General features: G+C 36.0%; 2 protein-coding genes across 2 annotated transcripts; both read left to right on the top strand.

Annotated features, from left to right (window-relative positions):
- The first annotated feature begins 219 nt into the window (after nt 1-219).
- Nucleotides 220-2,648, top strand: LOC139862854 (uncharacterized). The gene is made up of 2 exons (XM_071851484.1): nt 220-424; nt 1,361-2,648. Exon 2 carries the CDS (start codon nt 1,498-1,500, stop codon nt 2,398-2,400), a length of 903 nt encoding a protein of 300 aa, XP_071707585.1. The 5' UTR covers nt 220-424; nt 1,361-1,497; the 3' UTR covers nt 2,401-2,648.
- A 1,968-nt stretch (nt 2,649-4,616) lies between these two features.
- On the top strand, nt 4,617-5,339 carry LOC139864008 (uncharacterized). The gene has a single exon (XM_071852601.1). The coding sequence runs from the start codon at nt 4,617-4,619 to the stop codon at nt 5,337-5,339; it is 723 nt and encodes a 240-aa protein (XP_071708702.1).
- The last annotated feature ends 6,110 nt before the right edge of the window (nt 5,340-11,449 follow it).

Below are 11,449 nucleotides of genomic sequence, written 5' to 3'. Positions count from 1 at the left end.
CAATTTCTTGACCGACGCCGACAACATGGACACAAGCACACCGTCGGTTTCTGTCGATATCAGTGTCGGTTGACGGTGTGAAACTTGATTATATATATATATATTTTTATTTTTTATTATTCTATATTTTTATTGGTGCACCTCATTTTTTTTTTCCTCACCTGAAGTTTGAAACAAGTACATCAAACCCCCAAAAAATCAATTTTTGGTCCGAACCCACTCATACCCACTTCCGCTATTTTTTAATCTGAATTCAATTGCATTTCGTTTACCCAAAAACCTCTAAATCCTTGTCTTTTTTTTTTTTTTCGCATCCGAATTGATCTGTGATTAATTGATTATATTTTTTACATCATATTGATATTCTAAAAGCTAATTCCGGCCAGGATTTGGTTAAACGCCGGCAGATTGGTTTATTCCTCAGGTACCAAGCGATTCTCTTTTACCTTGATTATTATATACCTTCGTGGGATCTCTAATCTTCGATCTGATGAATAAATTACTATTTTGTTTTTCAATGTTTTGGGCAATTGTCAAAAGGATCTGGTACGGCTGTTAACAATGGGTTTAATATCTGTTAGATCAACCTTTGTTTTTTGTTTTTTTTGTTTTTTGTTTTTTTTTTTTTTTTTTTTTTTTTTTTGTTTTCGTTACAGTTTCCTGTGCTGCTAGTGAGGTTTAATTCAGTTATGATATGCATCTTATCTTTAATATATTGTGTTATAATGTCATTGTAGCTTATATGTAGCTCAGTAGCTGTATCACTAGGACCTACCAAACATACTTGTTATGCATAGATAATAGAGTATCAGTATATGTGTGTATTAGATAATCCATGGATGGATCTTATTAATGACATTACTACTTGGTGGTTGTGGAACTTAAAAGGATGTTTTGATTAGCTTTTTTATCGGCTTAATAAGCAGCTGCTTATGTAGCATATCTTCTATAATCTATGTATGCAAGAAATGTATATATTTATACACACACTATATGGATGTTCAATATACTAGCTGATGAGTGTGTCTATACCTGGTGATTATTGATTCTGTTTGTTATTTGGTACTAATTAACATGAGTGAATACTTTCTCTTGATTCATACATAGTTGATGTTATAACTTACGCTCTTATCTCTATCAGCTTAAGTAATGGCAACCTTTACTACGGAGTAGTATCTACTGCTACTAACATTTTTCGCTACTAAATCTCTGAGTGTTTACATTTTACTTAATTTGTACTCCGTAATAAAGATTAAATGAGACAGTTGAACAAACACTTATATTCTTATTTAATTTGTGCCATAGAGTTAAAATCTGGTTATCAATATAAAAAAAAACTGATGGAACTTTTTACTTGCAGGTTCAAGTTATAAAGGGTGATGGTATTCCAATCTGGCAATAATCAGGACCCACCAACAAATTAAAAGGCACTAACGAACTACAGCTCGAGCATCGATTGTATTTTATAGCTAAAAAAATAAATCAAAGTAACTAAAAATGTCTGGACTGTTTTATCACATATTCACATCATCAGCATTGGTGTCATTAGGATTATACCACCTCATATGCGCCACATGGAGCCATCTAAAATCCCCACGAGACTACTTTACAAAACCATACCATCCCTTCACACAATTTACCAAACACCTTCAGCTTTACCTAATCATCGTATGTCTCCTAATTACCTTCATCCATCAAACTGCCATCTCGTTCGATTCCGACCCCCTTGTAAAAGGTCGGTCCCCTGTTCACCACTTCACGTCCCTTCAATCTGCAGGTGTCGTTTTCCTCTTCTTAATCCTTTCGTTAACTCTCCTCGTTTCTGAAACGACAACACTTCTCCCGTTCCCGTCAGATCTCTTCTTCGGGACCGCATCTGCAATATTCTTTCTGCAGTATTCGGTTTCTTCATCGTCAGCGTCCTTCCAAACATCTGACCTCGAAGCAAAATGTGATTCGGTTTCCGCCACAATTTCAGCTTTATCTGGTATATTATGTATCATACTCGCATGCAATCCGAGGTTCTTTGTCGCTGATGTTGGTCTCGGGGCCTCGTTATGTCTCCAGGGATTGTGGTCTCTTCAAACAGGTCTGTCTCTTTACGTTGATGCTTTTATACCCGATGGTTGCCATAAGCTGCTTGATGTTGTGAGTGGAGTTGAGGGATCAACCAAGTGCGATCTTGAAGATTCCAAGTTGAGGGCTACCGCTATTTTGGATCTCGTTTTTGTGGTTTATGTTTTATCTGTGATTATTATTGTGATTGTTATGTATGCTGTGATGTCTAAAGTTGTTGGAGTAAGGAGATTTGGGGCGTACGAGGCCATACCGACATCATCTGGTGTTGCTACTGATACTAATCACATTCAGATGAAGGCAATGAGTGGTACCCAGGCTTGATTGATAACTTACTTGTCTCCATTTTGTTCTTGCTAGAAGATGTCATGATAGCAGTAGAATTGTTACAGTTGTTGGTACAATTAAACTCACTAGTGAGCAGTTTTCTTTTTTGTTAGACAAAATTTTATTTTATGGGATGTTTAGTGTATACAAACTAATGAGTGATATTTTTTGGATGTTTAGCATCAACATATTATGTACTTCAGTTTTGTTATCCAAGTTGCCACATTTCTGTTGCCTTTGATTTATGTTACAGATTTGCCATCTTTCTACATATAATTTTGTATTAACATATATATGCTTGTTACAAATATTAGTGATTTTTCAAAGGAGCGTACTGGTCGGACTTAACACTTGCTTGAGTAGTTGAGACTGAGGGGTAACAAAGACGTTTTTTTGTGTGCTTATTGCTTTTGGGTTTGGGTGTGTTTTGTGCAATATCTCAAGGCACCAAAGAGCTAATGGCTTGGCGGTATCGAGGTCACCCTTACAACCTTGAAGTTGAGTGTTCAAGTCCTGTTTAAAACATTTCATGGTGTATATATTCGTATTAGTATTAGGGGGTGTGTGAGTTGCCTTTTAAAAAAATATATCTCAAGGCTCTTATTTATGTGCAAACTAAAACACGTAACGGTTGAGGCACTAAAACGTGATCAACACAAAAAGGAAGTGATTACAGAACTACAGAAGAATCAACACCTGATGAAAAAATTAATGTGATCTTGCGATTGACCAAAATTAAAATAAAAAGGAAATGGATTTAACGTAACTTACAAGTTAAGATGGGTCAAAACGGGTAGAAAAAAATCCACGAACGAGCCTAGATTTTAGGAGCTATATTCGTATCCGTTAGACCACTTGTACTGGTTGGGGGTGTGGGTTGAGGGAGTGAGTTGCTTTTTGATGACTAGGACGTATGGGTTGTTTGTGTGAAGTAGTGGTGGTGTGGGTTTTTGGTGTGAGTTAGGAGTATTGTTATAATGTGTTAAAATATAATTTGGTTAAATATTAAAAGGGGATAAAAATATGATTTTTAAAATAAAAAAATAAAAAAAAAGGGGGAAACCACCCCGTTGCTGGATCCGTTGCCAGGCCACGGCCAGGTCTAATTTTGTGATCTCCCATGCATCGATACCCCAAGAGTGGGGGCGTGGCCCCTTGTCACCTCATCTGCAACGGCGTGACCTATACACCGCTACAAGCGGTCTTAGTGGCTCGGACGTGCGTTGGTTCAGAGAAATATGAGGCTCAGACCTATTTTTTCCTATGTGCACACGAGTGGGAATAAAACACGTGATCAAAACTTAATATAACTTGAGTCAATCACTTACATATCAACTCTATGTTTGTTCCCACTCATGTGTGGGACGACGATGTACACTTACAAAATCCTTTAAATTTTAAAATAAACAAGAAACTTTAAAATTCGATATCTCATTAACTTTTAATCTATTTTAAACACGCTTTAATTCGTTATAAATGCCTTGTTACGAATTCCAACCCTTATTAAATAAAAGGTTAGATCTATAAATCGGTCATATACTTTCAGTTTTGTTACCATTTTATGTCATTAACTTTCAAAGTGTGTGTTAATGGACTGGTTACCTGCTGGTCTGGTAAAACTAATTATGTGAGATTTTTTGAATTTTATTTGGCGTTTATTCGATAACTGAGTTATGTTTTGCGCAGAGCTTTTAAGAGCTTTTAGTTTTTAGTTTTTATGAAAAAGCTCTTATGTAATAAAAAATTTCGTTTGGTTAAAGGAACTTAAAACTTTTAGACAAAGAGAAAAATTTAAAAGCTAAAAGTTACTATAACTAGCGTTTAGTTTCTAGTTTTTTATCATTTCACACTTTATTTAACAGATTAAGCTACTCTACGAAACACCAAGATATATCTAAAAAGTTAACAGCTACTAACTATCAGTTAAAACCTACCAATTACTAGTTAAAAGCTAAGCTACTAGCTACAAGCTAAAAGCTACCAACTACCAACTACCAAAACATACCTAAGACTAAGAGAATGTGGTGTTAATTTGGTTGTAGGTTTCAAGCGTTTGGCTTATAAACGACACCCTTTTTTTTCATGTATCCTTTAGCCCTTTCATCGTTTGTGATGAATTAGTCTCCTTTTTATATATTTTAAGTTTTTTGCCAAAGTAAAAAGGAATAAGAGATATTATATCTTGTAGAGATATTCACCGTGCGGGTTTTACTATGTTATGTAATGTTTCGGATATTGTTGCTGCTCAAGGATGGGCGTGGCCTCATGATTGGGTCATGAAGTATCCTGTTCTGCCAAGTATGGATGTAGTTCAATTTAGTGAAGGTTGTGACATTTTGCTATGGAGATCTAATGATGGCAGCCTCTCACCCTTTTCTGTTGCACGAATGTGGGATGTGTTGCGTCTAAGGGCTATTGAGGTTGAGTGGCATTCAATTGTTTGGTATTCGCAATGTATTCCTCGTCATTCTTTTATTGTTTCGCTTCTCATGGGGAGGAAATTGAAAACTCAAGATCGGCTAATGGCGTGGGAATTGAGGAGTGATTATGCTGTTGTGTGCCCTCTTTGTAGTTTGGTGATGGATAGTCATGACCATCTGTTTTTCTCATGTCCATTTTCAAAACAGGTATGGACTCATATGGTAGCTTTTACTTGCCTTTCTCCCAGTTGCAGTGCATGGGAAAATATCACTCAACAGCTGATTCAATTTGGCTCGAGAAGAATGGTTCGTTTTATTGTAGCTAAGCTCGTTTTTGCAGCTTGTCTTTATTTTATTTGGCAGGAGAGAAACTCGCGAATGTTTGGAAAAAGAGTTCGTTCTACGGATCAATTGTGTGAAGTTATTCGCTCTACTGTCAGGCTTAAGTTGATGTCTCTCAATTGGAAAGATTCGAGTCAAGTTCATAATACGAAGACTAAGTGGCATATTGCTTAGTGTTCGGTTTGGGTTTGGTTGTTGTGGGCTTTCATTTTTGTTAGTCTGTTGTGTTGGTACGATTTTTCGTATAGCGGCTGTAAGGTACCAGTACAAGACAATAGCTGCTCAGCGTGTGGCGTATACTGTTGATTGTTGTTTTCCCTCGAGAAATAATCTCTGTAGACCCGGAACACAGATGTAAGATTTTTGGGGTGGCCTCAATCAATCTGTGGATCAATCTGTAATGATCCGTCTAGCGTATTGCTGCTAAGCGGCTAATGTGCTTTTAGAGTGAGAAAGAACTGTGTGGGAGTGGGAGAGAAAGTGTACTTCTTTCTGACTGAAGTTCAGATCAAAATGATGTGAAATGTGGTGACCAAGGGCGTCTATTTATAGGCGTAGAATGTCCGAAATTCACGGGATACGCGTGTCAATCACTGAATGGTTCTGTTACGTGAAGTATCCGGAATGTCGGTGGTGTGTGCTGACGTGGCTGCGTGCCATTCACGCGCTGAGTAAAAGGGCTTATGAATAGAAGCTGCCTGCAGGGCTTACGCTTGACGCTGGGCGGCCTGCTTTACGCTGGGCGGCAAATACTGAAAACCGCCAAATTTAATTATCTTTTGTGCTTTTTGATCCATTTTCCTGTATGAAAATGATGTTTTTATGCGTGTATCTCCTAGGATACACCATTAAGTTCCCCCAGTTTAATGTCTTTATTTTTGTAAAAAATAAAGTCATTAAACTAAAAATAAAAGATGCCTTATTCCTCGAAGACACAAAACTGCTGTAGCCCTCTGATTTTCGGTTCTGACGTCACATTTCCAATTATGAAATTGCCCACAAAATCTTTTTGATTTATTTTCAAAATTTAAATTGTTTGCTCTATTGATCTGGCCCATACACGTGTTTCAATCTCATCCCTTTATTATCCATTTGCTTGACTATAAATAGCCCGACCTTTTACCTTTTTCCTCTTCCGAAAACTGATTATTTGCTATGAAGATATCTTGCAATTTATTCATTTTAGCAATCCGTGAAGTGCAAGGTCAGTGATTGTTCATCTTTTCTTCTGTTTGAATTTTCATTTTTCGTACTACCATGGCCGAATCCAGCAACACGTCTTCTCAGAGAGACAATCGTGACATCAGCACCATCCCTTCCAGTATTACTGAAGTCGATATAGAACAGTTATGTAAGAAGCACATATATTTTAGATTGTTGAATCCTATTGTGCCTTTGCCTAGCGATAGGGCCAATAAACCTCCGAAGAAGATGATTACCCTCTATATATTGCAATTAACTGTAGGAAATCTCCGTATTCCTCTTTCTTCCTTTCTTCAACATATTCTTGCCCACTATGGGATAGAGCATAGTCAAATTCATCCATTAGGTTTACAAAATATTATTCTTTTTAAAATGTACTGTAATGCTGTAGAAGAAATCCCCAATGTGAATATTTTCCATGAATTATTTAGAACTAGATTAGTTAGTAAATGCTGGTATACATTCGACTGTAAGTCGAATAAGGTTTTTACTGGGGTGAAGGAAAGTTCTTTAAAGAACTGGAAAGATCTCTATTTCTTTGTCAATGAAAGGGTTGTTCAGGATGCCTGGGCATGTGTTCGTGGTTGGAGAAAAACTACCATAGGAGTTAGCAAGTCCACCACATTATCTGAGGATGAAAGTTTTATTCTTGATACCTTAAAGACATTCAAATTTCCACAAAGGTCATATAATGATTATGAAGCCATATTGGTTCTCTGTAAAATGAGTAACAATTGGCGTGCTGGATATACACCGGTGCTGCGCTGGGAAGGCCATGGTAGGCACCTTTATTGATATATTCTGTTCTTTGTTATGTTGTCATGAGTTATATATGTTTTCTTAAATATGTTTCTGCTTGCTTGGTATGTTGCCTGTTTGCAGAAGGAGAGATGCAGATTTACAGGACCTTTAAGAAGACCAATCTAGATCCCCTAATTATTTCTGAACAGCCCAAAACTCCTGCTGAAATTGAGGCTGATAAAGCGAAAGATGCTACCTTTGAGCAACAGCTGAAGAGCCCAGAGCGGCCTGTTGAGGGTGGAGATGGTGGTACTGGTCAACCATCTCCTGATGTGGAGATTATTGAAAGTACTCCTGAACCGTCCAGCGCCAAGAAGGCTGGCAAGAGTTCAAAACGTGCTGAGAAGCGTCCAATGAGTGAGGCTACTGAAAAGCCAAAGAAGAGAAGTATGCTTCATATTTATATTGTTTGTTTATTTCACTTTTAAAGTTCATAGTATACTTATTTGTCTTTATTTATCACATGATTGATTCTTCAGAAGGAGCATGATGATGAAACCACTGCTGGTGGTAATATTAGTGAGTTTGCTGAGATTGAAGAAGATGATAATGATGAAGACAATGATGAAGAAACTGATGATATTGATTCTTCTGAGACTCCTCCTTTCAACACTCTGCATACCCCAGAGGAACTGACACAACACAATCTTCTGCATCTACCCAACCACCATCTGTACCGCTGGGCGATTTGCAGGCTTTTCTTGACAATCCTGCCAATAAATCTGATAGTTTTGCTGAATTTTTGAAGGTAATCCTTATAAGATTTATAATCTACGAACAACTTTTCACTAATAATTGTTTTCTTATCATAATTACTGTATTCATTGTAGGCAAGCATAATTACTAATTTGTCTTCCTCTCTGTCAATCATGACTCTTAAACAAAGCTACCAATCTACTGTTGCAGCATTAGTGCTTCTGAATCAACACGTGATTCATGATCTTAAGATGCAAAAGGCTTAAGAGATGATTGTTGCCAATGTTGTGCATAATGCTACCAAGGTAAAGAGGCTTGAGATTGACTTGGGGGATGCAATTTCAAAATTGAAGACTGCAGAGGAGGCTGTGAAGAAGAAGGATGACTTGTTGCAGATGGTGGAAGCAAAATATTTATCAGAGAGGGTGGAGAAAGAGAAATTTATGGAAGAAAATGATAAGCTTTTGAAGAATAATGAAGAGTTGAAGAAGTTGCTGGAGGAGAAAAATCAGTTGTTGGAGGAAAAGATTGCTGCTGCTGCTGATGTTGAAAAGAATTTCATTGATTTAAAAACTGGTGTCCCTGGTCTTGTGCATAGGGTGCTGAGTTCTGGGCTGGTTGGCCAAACTTTTCATAGATTTCTGGAGGCATCCACAGAAAGTGATCTTTCAGATACCACGTTGGAAATTTTGAATGCTCTTCCTGTGAGACCTGACCCCCTACCAGCTGCTATTGTAAAATTTATCAAACCAGATGCTAGTGCCAAACTGAAAGTGGCCATGGATGAAGTAAATTCTTTGAAGATTGATGTCGAACGAGGTGTATATAAAATAGCTATTATTTTTCTAGGAAATACTATTAAATACGATACAATTTTACACAAGATATTTATTTATTTATAGAATGGATATACTTAAACCTTGCTACAACACTTATAGGCAGTGTACCTAATCGTACAGTAGTGTAGTTTTTAGTAAGTCCGGTTCGTTCCACAGGGAGATCTTTAAGCAAAGCTCAACGCTATATTAGTTTACTTTTATAAAAATACAAATATGTATATAAGTAATATTATTATTATAAAGGGGGGTTTTTTTTTACCGTTTAATGACCGGTTTGTCGATTTTAAAACTTTAGTCGCAGTTAAAACCTAATGTAAAATATAAAATAAATACAAGACTTAAATTAAAGCTTAAAATAAATAACGATAATGAAATTGCGAATAATAAAAATGCGATAAAATAAAATTGCGATAATTAAAAAGTACGATAATTAAAAGTGCGATAAAATAAAATAACAATAAATAAAAGTGCGATAATTAGAAGTGCAATTAAATATAAAATAAAGGAAATTAAATATGAAATAAAAGAATTATGCTTATTTAAACTTCCGTAATCATGATGTTTGACGTGTTGATTTTAGTTTTATGCCCATGGGTTAATTGTCCTTTGTCCTGGATTATTCAATATGTCCGTCTGGTTTTTGTCCATAACAGTCCATCAGTCATAAATATAAATTGCAAGTGTCCTTGTCAAATTATTATTATACCCGAAGATAAATATTCCAACTAATTGGGGATTCGAATTGTAACAAGGTTTTAATACTTTGTTTAATGAATACACCAGGTTATCGACTGCGTGTAAACCAAGGTTTTACTACTTTGTTAACAATTACACCAATTACCCTTGAATGTAATTTCACCCCTGTTTTAATTATTCTAGTGGCTATTAATCCATTCCCGTGTCCGGTTAAATGAACGATTATTCGTACATATAAATACCCCGCCCATCGTGTCCGATCGAGTGTATATGGTAATTTATAGGGACGCCCAATTGTAAATCTTTATATTAACATTAACAAACTTTCATTTAGTTAAACAAATATAAAGCCCATTAATAGCCCATAGCCTAGTTTCCACAAGTGTCGTTCTTTTGTCCAAACCCCAATTATGGTACAAAGCCCAATTACCCAATTTTAGTAATTAGCCCAACATCATGATTACTTCGTTTTAAACAAGCATAATAATAACTTAGCTACGAGACATTAATATAAAAAGGTTGAACATAACTTACAATGATTAAAAATAGCGTAGCGTTACACGGACAGAATTTCGACTTACACCCTTACAACATTCGCTAACATACCCTTATTATTAGAATTATAATTAAAATTAAAATATAAATTATAAATATAAATATATATTACTTCGTATGAAGAGAAGAAAAAAATGATGATATTGATTTTGATCAGAATTCGGGTTGATTTATAGCCAGGAATGATTTTTGGGGCTCCGCGACTCGCGGCAAAATGGCCTTAAAACTCCGCGAGTCGCGGAGAGGTATTTTCAGTTTTCACCCTTGGAGTTTCCTGCTGCCGACGGTTTTAAATATATATATATATAATATATATATAATTAATATAATTAATTATATATTATATTATATTTATATACATAGTTAACTTGTAATTTTTAGTCCGTTGCGTCGAGCGTTAAGAGTTGACTCTAGTCCCGGTTCCGGATTTTCGAACGTCCTCGCGTACAATTTAATATCTTGTACTTTGCGTTTTGAATCTTGTACTCTTGTGATTTCGAGACGTTTCTTATCAATAATTGGAACCTTTTTGATTGTCTTTTGTTCTTTTGAGCTTTTTGGTCGTTTGCGTCTTCAAATCGTCGAATCTGTCTTTTGTCTTCACCTTTTATTATTTAAACGAATATCTCTTGTAAATAGAACAATTGCAACTAAAAGCTTGTCTTTCTTGAGGAATAATGCTATGAAATATATGTTCGTTTTTAGCATTATCAAATATTCCCACACTTGAGCGTTGCTTGTCCTCAAGCAATATTGTCTTGAAATACTAGAATCACTTCTTTATTCTTCACACTTTGTACATCAGTGATTTCTATACGGCGGTATAAACAATGGTAGTAACGATATGGTTTACAGTCCCACATGACTATAAAAATTTAGATCCATTAAGGAAATTGGATCTTTATGAAAACATTTGATCTTTTGAAAATTAAATCTAGTTTTTACCCTAGATTAGTTTTCCGGAATAACCCTTTACCGGTGTTTGCAAAATATTTTTGTGGGTTTGGTGGGTTTCAGATTTGAAAATTTTAGCTCAAAACTTGCGGTTTTGTGTCACCCACTTGCTAACCTTGTATTTGGAAAGCAACACGTCCAGTTTACTTGTTCCGTATATTACCTTTCGGCAAACTACCGTCCGGTTGTAAAGGAAAGCGTTGAACAAGCAACTGTTTAAGGCAATGTCCCGTGACATGCTTTTGATTATGGTCTATAACGTGTCGGACGCAATTACTATCCTTGGTAGGAGCAATAGTAAAGCTCACCCTTATAATTTGTCGGTCTGGCACAAGGTCCTGTCTTTGACCATGCTATGCAACCACCGTTCTTACGGTTGACACCCGATTTAGTTCAGGTGACCTAATGAATTCCAGGTGAATTCCTAGGATTTTACGTTCAATGGTAATGAACGCATTGAAAATAGGGTTTTCAGAAAACAAATCGGTTTGTATTTTTATCAAAATATTTTCTCGTTCAAGCTCGAGTTTAGATATCATT

This window comes from Rutidosis leptorrhynchoides, chromosome 8, assembly GCF_046630445.1.
Source record: "Rutidosis leptorrhynchoides isolate AG116_Rl617_1_P2 chromosome 8, CSIRO_AGI_Rlap_v1, whole genome shotgun sequence".
NCBI classification, from domain to species: Eukaryota; Viridiplantae; Streptophyta; class Magnoliopsida; order Asterales; family Asteraceae; genus Rutidosis; species Rutidosis leptorrhynchoides.
The sequence above is the reverse complement of the archived record's forward strand: the minus strand, read 5'-3'. Positions and strand labels throughout refer to the sequence as shown.

What these genes read in the sequence shown, in the direction of transcription:
- LOC139862854 (XM_071851484.1), top strand. Translation starts at nt 1,498, where the DNA reads ATGTCTGGACTGTTTTATCACATATTCACATCATCAGCATTGGTGTCA.
- LOC139864008 (XM_071852601.1), top strand. Translation starts at nt 4,617, where the DNA reads ATGTTATGTAATGTTTCGGATATTGTTGCTGCTCAAGGATGGGCGTGG.